At 36.8% G+C, this 20469-nt stretch overlaps 3 protein-coding genes across 4 annotated transcripts; 1 reads left to right on the plus strand and 2 right to left on the minus strand.

Annotated features, from left to right (window-relative positions):
- The first annotated feature begins 398 nt into the window (after window positions 1-398).
- LOC114299727 (uncharacterized protein At1g65710) lies at window positions 399-3550 on the plus strand. Its single transcript, XM_028244564.2, has 2 exons — window positions 399-1832; window positions 2432-3550. The coding sequence occupies exons 1-2, from the start codon at window positions 618-620 to the stop codon at window positions 3347-3349; spliced, it is 2133 nt and encodes a 710-aa protein (XP_028100365.2). The 5' UTR covers window positions 399-617; the 3' UTR covers window positions 3350-3550.
- Window positions 2397-12675, minus strand: LOC114299734 (nodulin MtN21 /EamA-like transporter family protein). Of its 2 annotated transcripts, XR_014341540.1 has the most exons (8): window positions 12084-12668; window positions 7980-8027; window positions 6938-7060; window positions 5531-5680; window positions 4715-4886; window positions 4459-4519; window positions 3769-4063; window positions 2397-3345 (listed from the first exon to the last, which is right to left on the minus strand). XR_014341540.1 is itself a non-coding variant. In XM_082890737.1 (7 exons), exons 1-7 carry the CDS (start codon window positions 12621-12623, stop codon window positions 3961-3963), a joined length of 1197 nt encoding a protein of 398 aa, XP_082746863.1. In that variant the 5' UTR covers window positions 12624-12675; the 3' UTR covers window positions 3569-3960. The 2 variants fall into 2 exon arrangements, 1 of the variants encoding a protein (XP_082746863.1); XM_082890737.1 differs by lacking the exon at window positions 2397-3345 and having other exon boundaries at window positions 3569-4063; window positions 12084-12675.
- On the minus strand, window positions 10172-10958 carry LOC145790836 (zinc finger CCCH domain-containing protein 33-like). Its single transcript, XM_082869704.1, has one exon. The coding sequence runs from the start codon at window positions 10928-10930 to the stop codon at window positions 10172-10174; it is 759 nt and encodes a 252-aa protein (XP_082725830.1). The 5' UTR covers window positions 10931-10958.
- Window positions 12676-20469: the final 7794 nt, after the last annotated feature.

Raw genomic sequence — 20469 nt, forward strand, 5'->3', positions numbered from 1 at the left:
GATTGTGTCATACATTAAAAAAATTTAAATCTTAAAAAAAAAAAAAAACCACTTTAGTAAACGTTAATTACACTAAGAAGCTCTCAACAATATTTAAACATCATTTTAACATCATTATCTATAAATTTATACATTTTAGACTTATCAATTATAAAAACGTATCATTTTTATGCATACGATATTTATAATTAGAGTGATATAATTAAAGGTATCTCGATGTAACTAATTAACCATTTTATTAGGGTGACGAGAGCAAAAAAAAAATTATTGACTTTTATAAGATTACCTTGAATATAATAATGGTAAACAGCAGGAGTTGGTAAATGACATTATTTCTTGTTTTTTTTTTTTTTTAAACAAAAGGGTTTATAAGTTAACGGCTCTATTGCCACATGCCCGCCCGTTTGTCAAAAATTTGAATCTCTCTCTCTCTTCTTTCTCTCTCTCTCTCTCGCTCTCTCTCTCATCCAAAAAGTTACATTTAAAACATACAGGGGTTTCTTGGTCTTTGAACTCCTTCCCCTTATCTACTCTATTCAAATCTCTCTCTCTCTCTCTCTAACACACACACATTTCCCATTCTTATCTGTAATTCCCCATCTCTCTCTGTGTCTAAAATGGGTAGTTGTTTGAGCAAGAAAACCACCATTTGTTCCTCACCAAATGCACTTCCCGACCCACCTCCAAATCAAACCAAGACCAACACTAACCCCCAATTAATAGACACGAAAAAGCCAGAAGAAGAGACTCTGAAGAAGGAGATCTTTGTCATCAAACACCGCAAGAGCCAAGACATCGATCGAAGATCTGACGAAGAAAAACCCAACCCAGTTCACCAGAAGATCCAATGTACAGCCACCAGTACTGATACATCTGCATCTGAATCAGCTGATCTTGGTAACAACAACAACAACAATACTAGTAGCAATGGAGGAGGATTTCCGAATGGGGGAATCGTAGTGAGGACATCGAGTTGTACGAAAGAAGAGGTCGATGCTATTCTCATCCAGTGTGGCCGCCTCAGCCGCAGCTCCTCCGCCGGAAAAGCCACCGCCTTGTCCGGTTCTGGCCATGATCGGAAGTACTCTGGCTCCAAGAGGAGTTATGATTTCGATCACGAGACTCCTAGCAAAGATAAGAAGAAAGGTAATGGCTTTGAGTATGAAAACTACGACGATGAGGTTGTTGATGGCGACGATGATGAGACGGTGGCGGAGAGAATCCACCGCCACCGGCAGCGCCACCGCCAATCAAGGCCCTCTTCTTCTTCTTCTTCCCGGAGGAGGACTCCGAGCAGAGAAAGAGACCAACAACAACAACAACAGCAGCAGAGGTCGGGAAGCAGAGAAAGAGGCAGCAGTGGCAGCGGTGGTGGGAGGAGGGTGAGCCGGTCTCCGGGGAGGAGATCTGAATCACCCATAACTGGTGGCGCCACCACTTCATCAGCCAATGCCGGTGGATGTAGGCCTGGAAAGATGGTCTCTGTTCCGGCCACCGATAAGAGCAATAATGGTGGTGGTGGTGGAGTGGAGGCTCCGCCAGTTAAGAGGATTTCGGTGAAGAGAAATGCAGGGGGGGAAGCGGCGGCAATGGGGTGTAGGAGTGTGGCGTCACCGCGGTCTCAGTCTCCTGCGAGGGTGAATGGGAGGGGGGGTGGCAATGAGAATCAGAATGGGCACACCAATCAGCCATTGTCCCTCAGCAGAAGCAATTCTAGGAAGGCTGAGCATTCTCCTTATAGAAGAAACCCATTGGCTGAGATTGATCAGAATTGTGTTGGATTTGAAGTGCCTCTACACAGCAACAAGGCTGACAAGAACAGTCTGTCTCAGGTACACTTTGACCCTCTATCTCTCTCTGGTTGTGGTTTATGTTTTCATTTTTATGTGTTTTTCGGAAACAAAAACAATAAAATGTTCAGTTTTGTGAAGGAAATGAAACAAGCAAGAAAGTGAAAGAAGGCATATTTATGTGGTTCAGCAGATTGTGCGCGTGTACACATTTTTAACTGAAGAATACAATCATATCGTGCAATTATAGGGATTGAGCTACATCAATTATCCAAATTCAAGCCACAAATCATGTATTTGGTTTGTGTCACATGTGAATATTGAAGAATTAATACATAAATCCTGAGATCTTCAACCTTTCACATAAAAGGTTCAAAAACAGTGTTTGGTTGGTTGATTTTCTGAATAATTCTGAGCTTGTTTGTTTGTGCTTTTCATCTTCTACGTTTTCATTTTTTTGTGGGAAAACAGTTTTTGAAAATAACTTTGTAGTGTTTCCTACAAAGAGTTGTTTTCTAAAAAAAATTCAGAAACCGTTAGCTAAGCAAGTTTAATTTCGGCACGACTTAATAAACCAGTGCAAGAATGGTCTCCAACAATGGAATATTCCTTAATAAACTGTTGTCATTCAATTTCTGCAGGCTCCAATGCAGAAGCAAAGCAACAATGAGAATGTGAAAAGTAACAAAGTCACAGTGCAAGGGACCGATAACAAAACCAACACTGGCAAAGACAACAAGTATGGAACTTCAAGTTGCAGAGCAAACGAACAGCAGCAGGGGAAAGATGACGGCAAAATATTGCAACCAACGCCCGGCAGCGTTGCATTGACAGTGGTACCCTCAGGACCCGAAATCCTCAAACCACAAACAATAACACGAAGCCGGTCCTCGAGACTGTCACGGGACCTTGACCTCAACCCCGACACCCTACTGAATCCCGCTCCCTCTTCCTATACAGCGCTATTGCTTGAAGATATCCAAAACTTCCACCAAAAGGGCACCCCAGCAATCTCTCTCCCGCCTTGCGTCACCAAGGCGTGCTCCATCCTTGAAGCAGTTGCCGATCTCAACTCCAGTTCGAGCAATCCAGTTGGGAAGAAGAGATTAGAGAGCAAGGACCCTTTTGTGGAGTCTGAAGTGCTTGTCAGCGATGACCTAACTGAACCAAGCTTTCACAAGTATGTGACTACGAGGAGGGGTACTGTGGGGGGTGATAGTGGAGATGTGGAAGAGCAAGAGTCCTCAGGGAGCAACAGCTTTGTTGTTGGTGGTCAACAACATTGGGCATCTTCTTCTTCATGGGAACCCAATTCAGCTGATTCAACTGACCACTGGACTTCTTCAAGGTCGAATACCAGGGAGGACAATAGGAGTCCACCGGGTTTTCAGAGGCATGCTTTGTCCGAGCCACGCTGTGATTCGGATCATGCACGAAGAAAGTTGAGCGAAAAGAAGAGAGAATCTGATGATCGTCAGCAGAATGGAATAGGGCGAGGCCGAGTTGGTTCGAGTAGAGGTCTTCACTCGACGCCTCCACTTGCAGCTGTTTCAACCTGAAAATGAACGAGATGAACCTTTTCAGTTGTAACTTTTAGTTGAATTGTATCAGTGGTTGCAAACTTGCAACTTTTGCTGTAACTTTATGTTGACAGAGTTGTTTGGTTGGTCCAGCTTTTTTCTTGCTATTAATTGAGAAGAGCATTTCGCTCGGTTCAACTTCAAATAAATCTGTAGGCATGCTTTGCACCAAAAAGAAAAGATTTTAAACTGATGGCATTTTCACAAATAAATTTCACATTTTTTATTTAGTACATTACACATCTGGCACAAATGCTTTCATTATCCTGAGTCCCTTCCCCAGAAATAATTATTCTGCCATGGAAAACTGCTTAAGAACACAGATTTGGCTTTAAATCTGTACATCTGTATTACACAGGACTCAAGACTATCAGTGAGTGATGACACCACATACATACTTGAGAGTTGATACTGTGATTCTAAAATGTCCAAAGCCATCTTATGGTAATGTATTATTTGACTTGTGGTAAGTGCCTTTCAAATCCCGCTGCGCTGATGTCATTCATTATGCACACAATCAGGAAGCAATCCTGGGGTAGAAAGTTTAGAGCCAACAGTAGCTTTCCCATCATTTTGCTTTTGTTGTTTACTCATTCCAAACTGGTCTTGTAATTAACCATGTATATTGCAGCAAGAGTAACAAGAGCTCCAATGAGTTGCACAGGCGTGAAGGTCTCACCAAGATAGAGGAACCTGTTGTTAGAAATAATAAAATAATAAAGATAGGGGAAAAGGGCTATTAAGATCCACAAAAGAGAGTGGGGATGAAAACATAAAAAGATAATAATCTACAGAAATTTTTTTTTAAACAAATTGTATCACAAAAATGATGGGGTAATGACATTCTTGAAAATACAAGCAACTCATGGGCTTTTGTTTTTAAAATGAGAGGACTAAGTCTGCCACATATTTTTGGTTTGAAATTCTATATGACTTTTCTGTTTGCCGAGTAACATGAGCATATTGGGTCAAGTTAACTTCATCCACAGTGTATGAAATATGCATTCACTCAGAAAACTGATAATAATACATAGGATTGTATACTGTGAAGTCGCATCTCTTTGTAATCCTTCAATGAATAAACTTACCCAAAAATTGAAGCAAACATTGGAGTTAAAAAGGTTAGGGAGCTGAGCTTTGTCAAGCTACCTGAAATGCAATTATCAAACTCATGTCAATCTCAAAATAAAAGCTGTGTAATGTAACTTAATCTAATATGACACTTCAGTTACAAGAATTACAGGAAAAAAGAAGCTAGAATCTAAAAAATAAAAATTCTAACTGTGAGGATCACATACAAAGACATGATACAACAATCACAACAATAGAAAACTCGAAACTAACCTCTTGTAGCATTGTAGAAGAACACACCATAGCTGATGGCACTTCCAAAAATAGAAGTATAAAGGAGTGCCAAAAAGTCATTTGATGTAAGCTCCATTAAACTCCCATTGAGGGCAGGGTCGTGATTCAGAATGGAAATCACTACAAGGGGAAGTCCACCAATTACCATGTGCTGCAATAGAAATTGAAAATCTGCATCAACTCCTAACCTCCACTCATTTTTTTCAGAGTTCTTACAACAACAATACGGCAATTAGTGATCCTACAATTGTCTGAACAATAAATTAGAAGCTCATAGAATAGAAGTGTTCTTTGTTTATCAAATCTGATGATCGCAATTCACAATCACATGACGACCTACTATTTTATGGTATTCCTTTTCTAGGAGATGCATTGAACCTTGGGTGCAATGATAACACATTAGGAATTAAGAAAGATGGGTGACTATAAGTCTATAAGAGAAATAGATATTTCATAAGAAATTTCAACTGAATAGTTTGTGAAAAATTAGAGGTGGCACCAGCTGAAGATAAGATGGGAAAGTCATCCATAATAGTTGGTCAATATACAAGAAACAATTTTTAGGTCAGAAAAGTGAAGTTAATTTAATCAAGTTCAAAGTGGGGTGGGGGGGGGGGGGGGGGGGGGGATATGAATAAAGAGAAATAAATGGAACTACAATTTGTGATGCCAACCCCATGCAGTTTTTTTTTTTTTCTTTTCTTCAACAAAGTAAAACCCCAACCCCATGTAGTTGGCATACGGATTATTTAAAATGGGATGAGGATATACAAATGGAAAATATAAATAACTCACCCATCCAGTGGCCATAATAGGGTCAGAATACTTGGTAACCCAGCGAACCATAACCGTACCAACTGCCATGCTTTGAGCTGCCAGGAGCATCCACCATTCTCCACTCCCCCATAATGAAAAGTTGCTACCATCAAAAGAAATTGCTGGTACCTATGGGATGACATTCACCATGACAAAAAAAAAAAAAAGCTTAAAACAATTAAGCATCAACAATGTGTATATGTCATCGTCAACAGCAGCAATAAGACAGACATTACATTACTGAACTTCAAAAGTGATATGAAGGGTGGGTTGGGTTTTGGTACCTTCCTATGTGTTACCTTGTGAGAGGGAAAGGAGGAGGTGATTATTCAATAGCATGGTTTAGGGTTTGGGGACCATATCTAAAAATTCCAGTTGATTGAAAGCATAGCAGAATATAGAGTAGAGAAAGAGAGATGCTGATCAACTTTAAGATTAGGACTTGCTTCAAACTCTTGTTTGGGGCATGTAGACAATACTGCTTACATTAAAAACTTCAATTTCTGAACATTCCTTCTCAACAGATTAAAACCGTAATTGAAGTGTAATGTGGAGAAATCACATATGTTTGTACCTTCATATAAACATATGCACTTATAGTCCCATATAAAGTTTCATGACCATTTATATGAATAAAAGCGTAACAGTCACGAACTTTTACAAGTAAATTTTCCAACATAGGTACACATTTTATAGAAAAATAAAATAGGAAGATCCTTGATGCACAAATCTGCTTGCATATATGTGTAAATCTAATCTTGCTAAAACTATATTATCATAAAATGTACGGAAACTTGAAAAACATTTTCAGACCAAATTATCATCACTGAAGTATTAAATGACAAATCTATCCTATACATATTAACTCCAATGGCAGCATTTGAACGGTAATGGCTGACCAGTTCTTTTTCCAGCACCCAACATCATATTTATGAAGATTTCCAATTCGTATTATGGGTTCTTGATTTTGGGTTTCAAGCTATGGAAGTTTGCCCATCTAGTACATTGCCCAGCTGCAATAGAGGAGCTATGGAATTTTCTGGATAAAACCTGATCCAAGAGACAAAAAAAAGGTCCTAGAGGGGGGAGGTTGCATAGGACAATTCTATTTTTAATTTATTTTACTTCAATCTTTAGGTATGATTGACATCAAATGTTGGATCTTTAGGCATGCTTGACTAACAACAAAAATATGTATTAATAACCCCATCCATAAATCAATAAGGATAATTAAAGTGATGAAGCTTCAACAATTGAGGAATTAAATATTGACATCATCAATAACCTTTTGCAATATGTAAATATGTGTTAGTTGAATCCAGATCATGCAACATTCAGATTAAAAGGAAATAAAGGGAAAACACTAGGGTTTTCTCATAAAAGTACCTCAAGAAGTAGAAGACCAATGACACCAAGCACAAGGCCTGCAGCTCCAACAAATCCGATGGATTCGCCAAATAACAGGGCAGCAAGTACAGCCACTGTCAATGGCTGTGAATCAATTATCACCTGAAATTGTTCATTCAACTGTTAGTCATTTTTTCAGTTTATTACCCATTACCATATCAATTGAACAGAGTAATATCACTTGAGAGAAGTGAGCACTATTATGTCAAATAATTCAGCAACATAGCTATAGAAATCATAACCAACTTATCTGATTATTTTGTTTGCAGAAAGGGAAATTATCCTAACTAGAACATCCCATCCCCATCCCAAAACAAAAAACATGTAGTAAATGGGTTGTAAATTCGGAGTTTAGGAAAGACTAGTTGTGATATAATATGTGTAAAACATGTAAATTATTTAGTAAGATTCTTTTTTGCTCCCCAAAGAGTTGTTTTTGGTATTAGACCTTCCTCAGTTTTTGATAAAATGATTGTAAATGAAACATTCAGGGAAGCTTAATTGCAATATATAATGAATAACTCATGAAAAGCAACCTTTTTGGGATTGCTTTGTGATGGGCCCTTCTTTTAACTTTCGAAGCAAATAATCACTAGTTGACATCATGAGGTTGCTTTATAGCGTAATATGCATTAAACATGCTTCTTTTTTTCTAAGGTTTGAACTGGGAATGCTCTGCAGCATTTCTCAACCTTTTTTCATGTTTTCATTTCAAAGCCTACTTATAATTTTCAAAAGAATTAAAAACAAAAACACACACCAAACATATTTTGTTTTGTGCTTTTGAGAAATTATGAACACAAAAACATGAACCAAAGCAGTCCTAAATTAGCAGAACTTAACAAAACATTTTAAATTTCCTGAAATTAACAACACTTGCTTATTGACAAAACAAAAGGTTGACCAAACAAGTATAGTATAGAAAGATCTTCCCACTCCAACTGACTCCCAAAGATAGCTTAATTGTTCGTCACTTGCATTTTTACCAAAAAATATAACAAGGGAGAATAGCAGCACATACACTGCCCAGACCCGCAGATGTCCGCTCTAATCCTTCAGCAAGAAAACCCTGTTCAATCAGTAAAATTTCAGTGAAAATAGATTACTTCGCCAGCTGAAAGCATCTATTCAAGCATAGACCATAGTCTATAGAATGTACTTTATAAAATAGGATGTATATCTAGGGAGAGGTTACGATGTGCACTTGCACATTGTAGGAAAAGTTATATGTTGAAATTGATGTATTATTGATTGATTTTTTATTGATTTCTATTACAATGATTCATGATTCCTATATATAGAAGAGGGTGAGTGTGTAGTAGGTAAGGAGTAGGTGAAGTGGAGGTGATAGTGGTGTAGTGGGTTAGGTTTAGTGGAGTAGGTGAGGTGGTAGTGGTGTAGTGGGTTAGGTTTAGTGGAGTAGGTTTAAGTGGGTGAAGTAGGTGGAGAGTAGGTAGATTTTAACAGCCCCCGCAAACTCAAGGGGGATAGGAACTAACCAACTTGAGTTTGGAGAGAGTAACAAAACAAGAAAATACATAAAAATAAAAGAGGATAAGAGACACTGTATGGTCGTGTCAGACCATTGGTGAAGACACTGGATGGTGGTGTCATAACGTTGTAGAGGACACTGTATGGGGGTGTCATAACCATGTAGAGGACACTGTATGGTGGTGTCATAACGGTGTAGAGGACACTGGATGGCGGTGTCAGACCGATGTAGAAGACAGTTTATGGGGTCATGTCGGACCGTTGTAACAGACACTGTTGTGACAGTTGTTGTGACAGTTTACGGAGTCTTGCTGGACCCTTGTAGAAACTAACCGGAATCAATGTCGGGACAGTTTACAGAGTCTTGTCGGACCCATAAAGGAGCTAACCGGAATCAATGTCGGGACAGTTTACAGAGTCTTGTCGGACCCCTAAAAAGTCGCACCCTCAAAAGGTGTGCCCAATCTTTCAAAAGGCGTGCCATCAAAAGGCGTACCCAATCCATAAAAAGGCGTGCCATCAAAAGGCGTGCCCATGTTTTCAAAAGGCGTGCCATAAAAAGGCGTGCCATCAAAAGGTGCGCCAGACACGCGGCGAGGCACGTGATCGACAGAACGCGTGTCGGCCTCTTTGTCATGGTCTTTATAAACCGAAGCGGAGGCTGAGGCTTGGAAGCAGAGACAAAAACCTGCTAGAAAAACTCTGAAAAACTCTTCGTTTTTTCTAAGAGAGATTTCTGAGAGAGATACTCTGTAACACTCTGTTTTCTGAGAGAGATTTCTGAGAGAGATACTCTGTAACACTCTGTTGTCTCTGTTTTCTGAGAGAGATACTCTGTAACACTCTGTTTTCCAGAAAATGGCTTCGTCTTCCCGTGGTCTGCTCACTCTCTTTCCAGACCTTAACGAGTCAACAAGAGAGATAACTGGTGCGGGGGCCAGTGAACCTCAACCAAGCAACCCAGGGTTTGCTCCGTTGAACTTTCCTATGCGGTCTGTGGAGCAAAAAATGGCAGTGCAAACTGACATTGAAGCCAATCAGTATACTTTGAAGTCCTGTGTGGAGACGATGACGGCAGTCACAAACTTGTCGCACCGGCTGCAGAGTAGGACAAATGAGGTGCAGCATTTAAACGGCCAACTGGCTCTGCTCCAGCGCATGTATAAGGATGCGCGAGCAGAGATAAGTGTGCTGAAGGCGGAAAACAAGGAGCTGAAGCGGAAGGCTACCGTGATGTTCCGATTTGGAGGTCCACCATATGCTGTAGTGGAGGAGCAGGGTGGAGTGAACGTGCTCGGTGGAGTGGGAAACACGGAGGCAACACCGTCAAGGACCGCCCAGGACGGAGGCAAGAAGAAGAGACCGGCAGCAGAGTAGAGAAGAAAAATCCCGCCTGTGGATGTGGTTGTTGTGGGTTGTTTGTTTGTTTGTTTGTTTTTTTTTTTTTTTTTTTTTTTTTTTGGGTGTAAAATTGTGATCGGGGTTGATCCCCTGATATGAAGAAAATAAATGTGTTGTGCAAACCCGATGGTAGAAAGAACATGCAGAAAAAAAGGGTTGAGAATGTGTGGGAGCAGACGGCGTGGTGTAAAGTGGATGAAAAGAAAAAAAAAGATAAATAAATAAATAAAGATTGGTTTAAAAAATAAAAAAGAGTATGGGTGTGTGCAAAAGGTAGTGAATGATGGGATAAAATAAAAAAAAAAAAAAAATGATGGGATTTCAAAGAAAGAGAATGTAGGTTGGGGTTTGTGCCCTGCAAAAGAGATATGGTTGGGTCGGTGCGTGGTGGTAAAGGAAGTAAAAGAAAAAATAAAGAAATAAGAAAAGAAAAGTAAAATGGGATTTGTGATGCCGAGAGAGATTTCTCAATTTGTTCAGCTCATCTTTCTGGATGCCCCAATCCAATTTCCCATCTGGAGATCCCCAATCCGAAAGGTTAGAAGGCATTACATTTGCAGAAGAAGCAGGCAAAGGAAGCCCAGAGAGATGGTTCACAGTGCTTCTATCGATGAAGCTCTGGCTCCGCTTTGCAAAGGCAGCTGCCCTTGAACTCAGAACTGCTGCAGCTGCTGAAGCCCCAGATGGGTCAATCCCCATTGATGACGATGCACGGGCTGGTGAGGATGAAAGGCTTGTAGGATAGGTCGAGCGGAGCTGCTGGTTCATGTTCTGGCGCATCTGCATTCCAGTTGGAGACTGCGCTTGGGATGCGGAGGCATCTAGAGAAAGTCCCTGGAACTGAGGCAAAATTGCAGGATCAATAGATCCGAAAACATCATCAAGGTTAGTAGGTTTCACACCTCCGAGCCTATTGAAATCCCCACTTCGATCAAAAGACGAAGCTGCAAAAGCTGCAGCAGTAGCCAAGTTACAATTCCAACTGGTTGGGGAGGAGAGACTTGACATCTCATCCATCAACTGTTGCTGCTGCCTGCGACGATGACTTTCAAGCCCAAGTAATTCAGCATCTAAATCCATGTCTTTGTGGAGAGAGAGAGAGAGGCGAAGGAGGCAATGCGGCAGTGGGAAGGTATGTGTAGAACATGAAAGATTGGTAATGAGAGAGAGTATTTGTGCAATGATGGGAAGGTATGTGTAAAAAATAAACGGAATAGGTTGAGGTCCGGCGGACGGCTAAGGTGAGGTTGCCGTCCGCCGGTGAAGCGAAAAATTATAGGTTCTAAACCTGCTCTGATACCATGTTGAAATTGATGTATTATTGATTGATTTTTTATTGATTTCTATTACAATGATTCATGATTCCTATATATAGAAGAGGGTGAGTGTGTAGTAGGTAAGGAGTAGGTGAAGTGGAGGTGATAGTGGTGTAGTGGGTTAGGTTTAGTGGAGTAGGTGAGGTGGTAGTGGTGTAGTGGTGTAGTGGGTTAGGTTTAGTGGAGTAGGTTTAAGTGGGTGAAGTAGGTGGAGAGTAGGTGGATTTTAACATTATACTTTTTGTGAGAAGAGTTAGATATTTTGTGAGATGAAAGTTATGATTTTTGTGATGAAAGCTATGAATTTTGAAGTTATGATGTGCACCTAAAAGTCATTATAACTAAGGTTATATTCTTTTTGTGAGAGAAGTTATACATTTTGTGAGAAAGAAGTTACAATTTTTGTGATAAAAGTTATACATGTTGTGAGAGAAATTATGCTTTCTGGATGAGGTGCATATGATGTGTACTTGCACATCATAGCATTCTCCGTATATCGATTCTATTATATAAAGCATAAACTCTCGGCTTTGTCACGCTCCTTTTTATATTCTCAAAATACTCCTAAAATTGGTAACTACATCTTGTAACTAAAGAGTTTTCTAATTCAATCCGGATTCATTAAATGCTCATTCCTTATTCCGTTTAAAAGTTTAGATGTACAATTGCAAACACATCGCGACTAGGGTTGATAAACAAACTATACAGTCTGAGCTTGACTTGTGTTTAGCTCATTTGAGCTTAAACAAGTCAATTTTAACATAGTCAATTGCTTGTTCGGTTTCGTTCAGTTTAATAAGCTCAAAAGATTAACAAATCAAACTTGAACAGTTTGGCTCGTTTATCACCCCTAATCGCGACTGCATCCACCGCTAGTATCTAAAATGTAAATATATGTAGGAGAAAGGAAATGGGACCTGAAAACAAGTGGCATCAACAAGTGCAAAGAGAGAGATGGAGAGCCAAGCAGTGAGTCCAGAGGGGAGAGGACGACCACGAGAGGAAGCGAAAGCAACCAATAAGAGGCCGGCGGGGATAAGGCGGAAAGAAGAGACAAAGAAGGGACCAGTCTTAGGCAACACTTCCTTCATGGCCACCATAGCCGTACCCCAAAAGAAGAAAGGCGACACCAGCACTGCCCATTCCCACAATTGCCCAACCAACACCGCGGCGGAGGGAGGAGGAGGAGGAGGAGACGCCGATGGCGGCGGAGATTCGAGTTGGGTGTCGGAGTCTGTGGCTCGCTCAGTGACACAATTGAGCTTGAACTTGACATGGTTGAGTTTACTAGATAAAGCTCTGTTTCGATGAAAGCAAAGGAGGGTAATTGGACTAGGGTTTCTTCGGGAAGAGAAATGGGGAGAGGTGGTAGAATTGGGGTGGAAGCAATAGCAGCTAGGGGAGGAGAGAGAAGAAGGAGTAGAAGAAGAAGAAGAAAAGAGTGCGGCTGAGGCCATTTCTCCTCCGCTTCTCTTTTCTGCTCTTGCTTGCTTTAAAAATAATAATTAAATACAGAATATAAGCAAGAGAGTGTGGACCACAAATTTATTTATTTATTTGAAGGCATTGTTTGGCATCTTAGATAAGAGTATTTTATTTTTATTTTTTTTGGAAAATGGGTCGGACTCCATTGGGGGTGACACCCAGTCTCCCAGTGGACTCTGATTGGTCAGTTTTTTTTTTTATTTTTTTATCTAATGACCAACCCTCACGTGTGTGTGGGGGTGGTTGGAGACTGGGGTCTCAATCAAAAACTTTTTTTCTTTTGTTACATATTTCTTAGTAAAAATTTAAAATAGGAAAAATTATTTATAAACCCTATTATGGAAATTTGTTTAGCGTGAAACCGTATGAAACTTCTTATAGAGTCTAAAATCTTATTTAAATAGCAATGTATTCCATCAAATCCTATATTGTGTAAATCAATTGTAGCAGTGGATTATTATATCCCTACTTTGTTCTATTGTTGTCCGTTTATTCTCTCTCCTATATATCACGTTTAGTTTGAGATGTTATATAGGGGTGGTTATTTTCCTCCGCCTCGCCCCACCCCGCATGAACCAAATTAAGAAATGGGGTAGGGAAGAATTTTTGTTTCCCCCGCCACATTCCAACTGAAATCTGCCCCGATTATATTTATTAACTATATTTATATGCATATAATATATATAATTTATTTATTTTTCATTATAATAAAGTTAAAATACTAATATTAATTTTTATTCATTTATTTTCTATCTTATATAATATAATTTTCATTAAGTATAAATTATTATTCATAATATACTATATTATCAATCATTTTTATTAATATTTTCATTTTTTAACTTAAAAAAATTAACCCACCTCCCCATTTCGCACCCACCTTGCTTTCATCACCCCCAATTTATCCCACCCTCGATATGATACGGGGCAGGGACGGATTTCTATAAACCCGTCCCAAACTCTACCCGTTAGTATCCCTACATATTACATTTAGGGGGTTACAGTTATTAATTGAAAATTTAAAATGCGAACAACGGTGGAGTATGAGAATGTCACATTAGGTTTGGAATATTACATATTACATTTTGAAGGTTACATTATTCATAATTCAACGGTGGAATATTGGAATGCATGTTAGGTTTGGGATGAGAAACATATAGGAATGTCACGGTGGGTTTGAGATGTTATATGTTACATTTACGTTGAGTTTTGGATGAGAAACATATGAGAATGCTACGTTGAGTTGAGAATGTCACGTTGAGTTGAGATGGTATATGTTATATTTATGTTTTGAATTTCAAATTTTCAACCATATAGATATGATCACAATCTATGGTAATATTAGATTTCTCATATATGGTATTGTCATTAATCAAGTTATTTTGAATTTCAAAAGTATATGAGAATGTCATGTTGAGTATGGTAACGTCACATTGGATTTGAGATGTTAGATGTTACATTTACGTTTTGAATTTCAAATTTCTAACTTTATCAATATTATTAGAATTTATGGTAACATTGGATTTCTCATATATGGTATTGCCATTAATTAGGTTATTTTGAATTTCAAATTTCTAATTATATAAATATGATCACAATTTATGATAACACTAAATTTTTCATATATGGTATTATCATTAATCAGGTTATTAATTAACTAAGATAAGGGGTAGATGTGTCCACGAGAAAACTACAGGACCTATTAGGTTATAAGTTTTGTCATAGGATCCTATCTTATATAAGCCTTCCAAATAAGACTTATAAATAATTTACCCAAAAATATACTTACTTAAATCATTCCAAACACCTTCTAAATAAAAAGGATTTATTTTTAGTATTATTTTATTTTTATTTTCACATGAGTGAGGGGATTCCTGGCAACATACAAGACCCAAAAACAAAAATACTAAACAAGTAGGAAGGGTAGGATCAATTTAAATTTTAATATTTTGATTTATTTTTAATTTAAATTATTTATATATTTTTGTTAAGTAAAATTGACAAAAACAAATAAGATTTTCAATACATTTCTTTATAATGGATTTAATGATTAAAATATTAAATATTTTCAAAAAGATTTAGTACAATCTTCTCTTAACATAACTCTAGAGGTAAAGACATCTTTATACTATCGAAAATCACTTAAGGTTGGACAAGTGAGATTACTAAGTTGATCATGTATGCGAGATTAGATATTAGTAGGTGTTCCTATAAAATGGTGAACTATGGTGTAAATTAGCAGTAAATACAAATACTTAATATTTAAAACATTAAAACTTACAATTGTTTACTAGAATAAAGCAAGCAGTTCTTCAAAATACATAGCTTAAAAACAATTAAAATTACAGAGATAACTATTCTTGAGGAAGGAATGCTCTCAATTTTTTTTAGCTCTGCCTTATTCTTGACTGAAGATGCTCTTTTATAATCAAAAGCGACTACTGTTAGTCTTGTGAGTGAATGATCTTGACTTGAAAAGAGCATCAGGAACACATTGGAGCTGTCTACTGCTTTCGGTGAGTGACTAAAGTTGATGGCTGCCTTTTACTGTATTGAATTTGTCGGTTGGATGAATCATGATGAATAAGGAATAGTAATGTTGACTTTTTGATGAATAGTGAACAATAAAGTTGACTTTTTTCACTATTCATTGCTTGGAGGCATGTGACTGAGGGAATCAATATAGATATATATATCAACAGTTTTTCTCAAAAGACGAGTATTGATTGAAGCTGATAATTATAGCTATATAGAATCCAATGACTGAATTAAGCATATGGGTCATAAGAATCCTGATTAGTTAAACCTTCAGAAGAGTTTGAACTCTCTGAACTGATTTCTGAATCACTATTATCCGAATCTGACTTGGCTTGGGCCATAAGGAGACGAGCCATTTGAAGAAGCTCATTCTTGGATAACTTGGACTTGGATTTTTCTTTTGATTTGGGCTGATCAGTGATGGACTTTGCTGACTTGGACTTAAGCTTTGACTTGGATGACTTGGGCTTGGAAGAACTGGATGTTGGGCTTCCAAGATTGACTGGAGGAAGTTGGCTTCCTTGTGTTAATGGAGCAGCTGGGATCTGCTGAGCTTTAACCACAGCAGGAGTTGGAGCATGTATGTTGATTAGGAATTCAGTTTGAACAATTTTCATGATGCGTGAAATTTTGAAATTATCCCACCATTTAACCATGTGTTGACGGTAAATGACATTATCAGAAATACCATATTGCCATTTGAATATCCAAGGAATTTTGTATTTGGATATAAAAATAAGCAATGGAGGGAATTTCCTTTGCTGAGGAGTGAATGAGAAAACAGTGGAGAAATAATTGACTTGTTCCATAATTACAGATGAGAAAATTTCTGAAATGGCGTCATACTGAGTCCACCATCGCAGAAACCAGGTAAGTAACTCGGATTTGAACTTTTGATCAAATTGAAGAAACCAAGAGTGACTGTTTGACTCATTTTGATACAAGAGGACTTTGAACCAAGCATCAATGTAATCATAGTAACTGTATTGAATTGAATGACCAGGCAAATCTAGCGGTTGGTAAGGAGAACCCCAATCGACTAGAGAAACAAAGTTGTAAATATAGAGTGAATGGTACACAATTTTACTTGTGTAAGTGCGATCATAAATGGGTTTAATCACAATTGGCTGATGGTTGAACGGGATGTCTTTATAGAAAGTAATTGTTTTTTCTAGATGGAGAGGAATAAAATGTCATCCAGGAGGGAAATAAGATTTAACCAGATCATGAACAATATGACTCTTTGGGTGACTAGGTTCTTTGAAAAAGAAATTAGTAGTGATGGATTTAACATAATCAGATCGGGCTGATTTAATAGGATTAAAAGGGTATGGAGTAACTGCTTGACTAGATAAAGCAAAAGGATCAGCAGCCAAAGCAGATGTATAACTAGGTTTAGGAATGTTACCAAGAATTTGGTAACGGTTAACCAATTCAGCAGGATGGTATTTGGTGATTAGCTCCAAAGGAGAAGGAACAAAAGGTTGACTAGAAGGCACAAGAGCCTTGCTGGATGGTCGCAAAGGTCTTTGATGAGACATCTGTAAAATAAGTGATTGTAAATCAACATCCACTGAGGATATCTAATTGGTTAGTATGAGAATACAAACAGTTAAGATAATGTGCAAGTTGTTGTCTTTGAGCTTTAATACGATGGTATTGAATGTATTGAGCACGTTTAGTGGGTGAATGGGTTGATTTGAGAAAGGCATGGCGAGAAACAGTATGTTTGACTAAGGTTTTATAGTGTTTAATCTGGTGTTTATGGGAAGGCATAGAGGGAATTGGCATGATGTAACTCACAATCCACCCTGTAAAAATTCTCTGGTAAGAAAATCAGGAATAGAATTTTGACAACCAAGTATATATTCAATGGCAAAATCAAAAATACTTAAAATAAATTGCCAACGAGCAAAATTTTGTTTACTAGCAAGATTTTGAACATCTTTTTTTAAAATATATTTAGCAAATTTGCAATCAACACGAAGTAAAAAATTTTGATTTAAAATATCATCTTGAAATTTACTAATACATAAAACAGTAGATAAAATTTCTTATTTAATAATACTATAATTCTTTTGTACTTTATTCCAGACACCAGAATGAAATCGAATAATTTGTTCAGATGACTGAGGAATGATTTTTTGGAGAAGGATGCCACCATAACCAATATCAGAGGCATCGGTTTGAATAATTTTAAAGGATTTTTTAGTAGGAATACCAAGACAAGGAAGAAACGTGACATATTGTTTGAGTTGTTTAACAATAGTAGTATGAGTAGGAGACCAAGGGAGAGGATTGTCTTTTAACTGATCAAATGAGAGTTGACAAGTTTTCCTAAGGTCTTTATAAAATTCAGCAATATAATTAAGGGATCCTAGAAAACGTTGTAACTGGGTTTTTTCGAGAATTTCATTAGGAAATTTAAAAGCAAATTCAATAGAGCGACTAATAGGAAGAATTGTATTCTGGTAAATATCATATCCTAAAAATTTGACTTTAGTATTCTGGTATCAAAGCCAAGATATGTTGTATTCTATTACTCACTGATTTATTATTTCTGTGTCTACTTATTCTCCTGTGTTGAAATTGTTTACAGTTTACTGTCTTAATTTGTCTAATTTATATCCGTGTCTTTCCATGTTGCTATTAGCCACCCATCATTTGTCCCAAGTCCTAGGTAAGACCTTTGGTTAGGCAGTATTGGATTTTAGGGGTTCTTCGAACTGGGTATGTGTGAAAACATCGTATGTGAAAACATGATAAAATTAGTCAATGTATTGAGCTCACTGTAAACTATTTCAAGATAAAATGAGTCGATTATTTAGAAGTAATTCTTCGGTTAGTTCTAGGTCAACAACTTTGCCTTCTATACCTAATCAAGGTTTAGTAATCAATGAAGAAGATGTAAAAATACAAAATGATAAAATTGATTTAAGTTGAAATATACCACGTTTACCAATCAAAGAAATTTATAAAACTACTTTTATACAAAATACATTTAATGTTAATCTTCATGTTAAAACTTTAGAACAAGTCTATGCTTTAGAAAAACCTAGAGAAACATGTCAATTATTTGATGCTAATACTATTAAATGTCATTTAAAAACTGGTCACAATTTTATTCATTTAGGATTAATTCAGGTTGGAATCAAACCATTAACACAACAAGATAAAAATACTTCTGTTTTACTATACTTAAGAGATGCTCGTTTTCTTTATTATAATGATAGTTTAATGGGTATGATGAAAACTAGTCTTCACAAAGTACCCGTTCATTTTAATTGTTTTCCTGATTTCACTCTTAGTCTTAGAGACCTCCATATATTAGATGCTTTAACTCTAAATATTCAATTACATGGCTCATTTACAAATATGAAAGAAAAGGTTCATAATATTGCTTTAATTTATCGTGTTCATTACAAATGTATTAAAACCAATTTGAATGTTCAAGCCTTACATAAAAGTCCTAAAGACAAAACCTTACTAATCCAAAGTAGTAATAATGATACTAATATAAATATTCCTCAAATGATTGAATGGAAAAATATTACTCTCCCCGACCAATGGATTACAGTTAATGAAAATTACAAACATAATCAACGACAATCTACTTGTCAAGATATTCAACAATTTATTGATGGATTTGTTAGGATTAAATTTAATCGATCTCAATCTTCTCGTCATAGTACTTCTAGTATACCTATTGATGTTGAAACTGAAGATGAAATATTTAATACACCTTTATTCAAAAATAATAATCAAATTCATCTTGGTCAAAATTCCCATAGTAAAATGAAAGAAATTGATAATTCAACAGCTTCCCAAATTAGTAAACCTGTTTATTTTACTCACACACATCTACATGAAGATGATACTTAGTCTCAAGACTCTCCAACTCAAACTGATTTCGAAGTTATACCACCAATAAATCCTCAATTAATGACTATTAGTAAACTCTTTACTCCTGATCTTGATAAATTACATATTGAATTTAAATCTAAAGATAATAGGACTAAATGTTATGCATATCGCACCAAAAATGATTTGACTCAACAATCTAAAATTACTCGTCAATAGTATAAATTTATGATTAAACGTAAAATTGAAATTTCTTTCTTTGAATATTTAGAAGACCATTATAAAAAAGTTCAAACCATTACAAAATATAAATGGAAAACTTCTCCTACTACTACTATTTGTTCTAGCCATCCTCCTTTATCTACTATAATTATTGATCATCACGGCTCCAAAGTCCCAGCCTCTCCTTTTAAATTACCTGGCACTTACCCTGAAATCAAAAAAGTTATTGAACAAAATAATTATACTAATCAATTGTAATAACCCTCACCACTGATTACTGATAACCCTACTGATTACTGCTAAACTGTGACTGATTATGATAAGTAATTGAATTGATTGAAATACTGGACTGACTGATTGAAGGTGCTAGTTTAAATGCATTTCTATCTGTTGACTGTTTAAATTATCTGTTCGTGTTTTATGCATTAAACTGCAAATTGAAGGCCTTATCGGCGGTCGAACCAGAAATTGACTGATGTTTTACGATCATTAGAATTTATAGGATTTTATGGAGTATTTATCTGAAAAGTGATTTGGTATGATTAAATTAGATTGAATTGAGCTAAATTACAATAGTTGGCTTAACTACTAACATGCCATTTAGTGGACCACTTAGGCAACACGTATTTGAGCTTTATTATACATTCAACAAAACATTTCATCAGTCTCTTTCCTTGTTATTGCTGACTAGAGAGAGAGAGATAGAGAGTTGGAGTGAATTCATCTTGTATTGCTTGGAAATTGAGAAAATTGGAAGAATTTGTGATCAATTGAGCTTCTAGACTTGTATTTGAGAACTTAGGTAAGGAGTTCATCCTTTTAATTGTGAATTCAAGTTAGTCCTTGCATGTTTCATGCTAATTTGAAGAGTTGAGCCTAGAATTGGTTTAAATTGTTGCATTAGAGCTTGAATCATGCATGCATGTGTGCATTGTTGAGTTTCGAGGTTTGATTCCATGGAAATCTTGCATGCAAGTTCATGTTTATGTTAAAGTTCATGTTTTCATCTTGTTTTTGAAAGAATTGGCTCAATAGAGCATGAATTTGAGGCTTGAAAGTTGTTTAAAGTTATGCATGTCCATTTGAAGTCATGTTCTTGAAATGTTGTTTGAAATTAGGTTTAATTCCCTCACCTTTGGGCCTTGATTTTACAAATTGAGCTTTAAATCATGTCATACTATGTATTTACAAGTGTTT

This window comes from Camellia sinensis, chromosome 1 (genome assembly GCF_055761805.1).
Source record: "Camellia sinensis isolate YWXY chromosome 1, ASM5576180v1, whole genome shotgun sequence".
In the NCBI taxonomy this organism is placed as follows: Eukaryota; Viridiplantae; Streptophyta; class Magnoliopsida; order Ericales; family Theaceae; genus Camellia; species Camellia sinensis.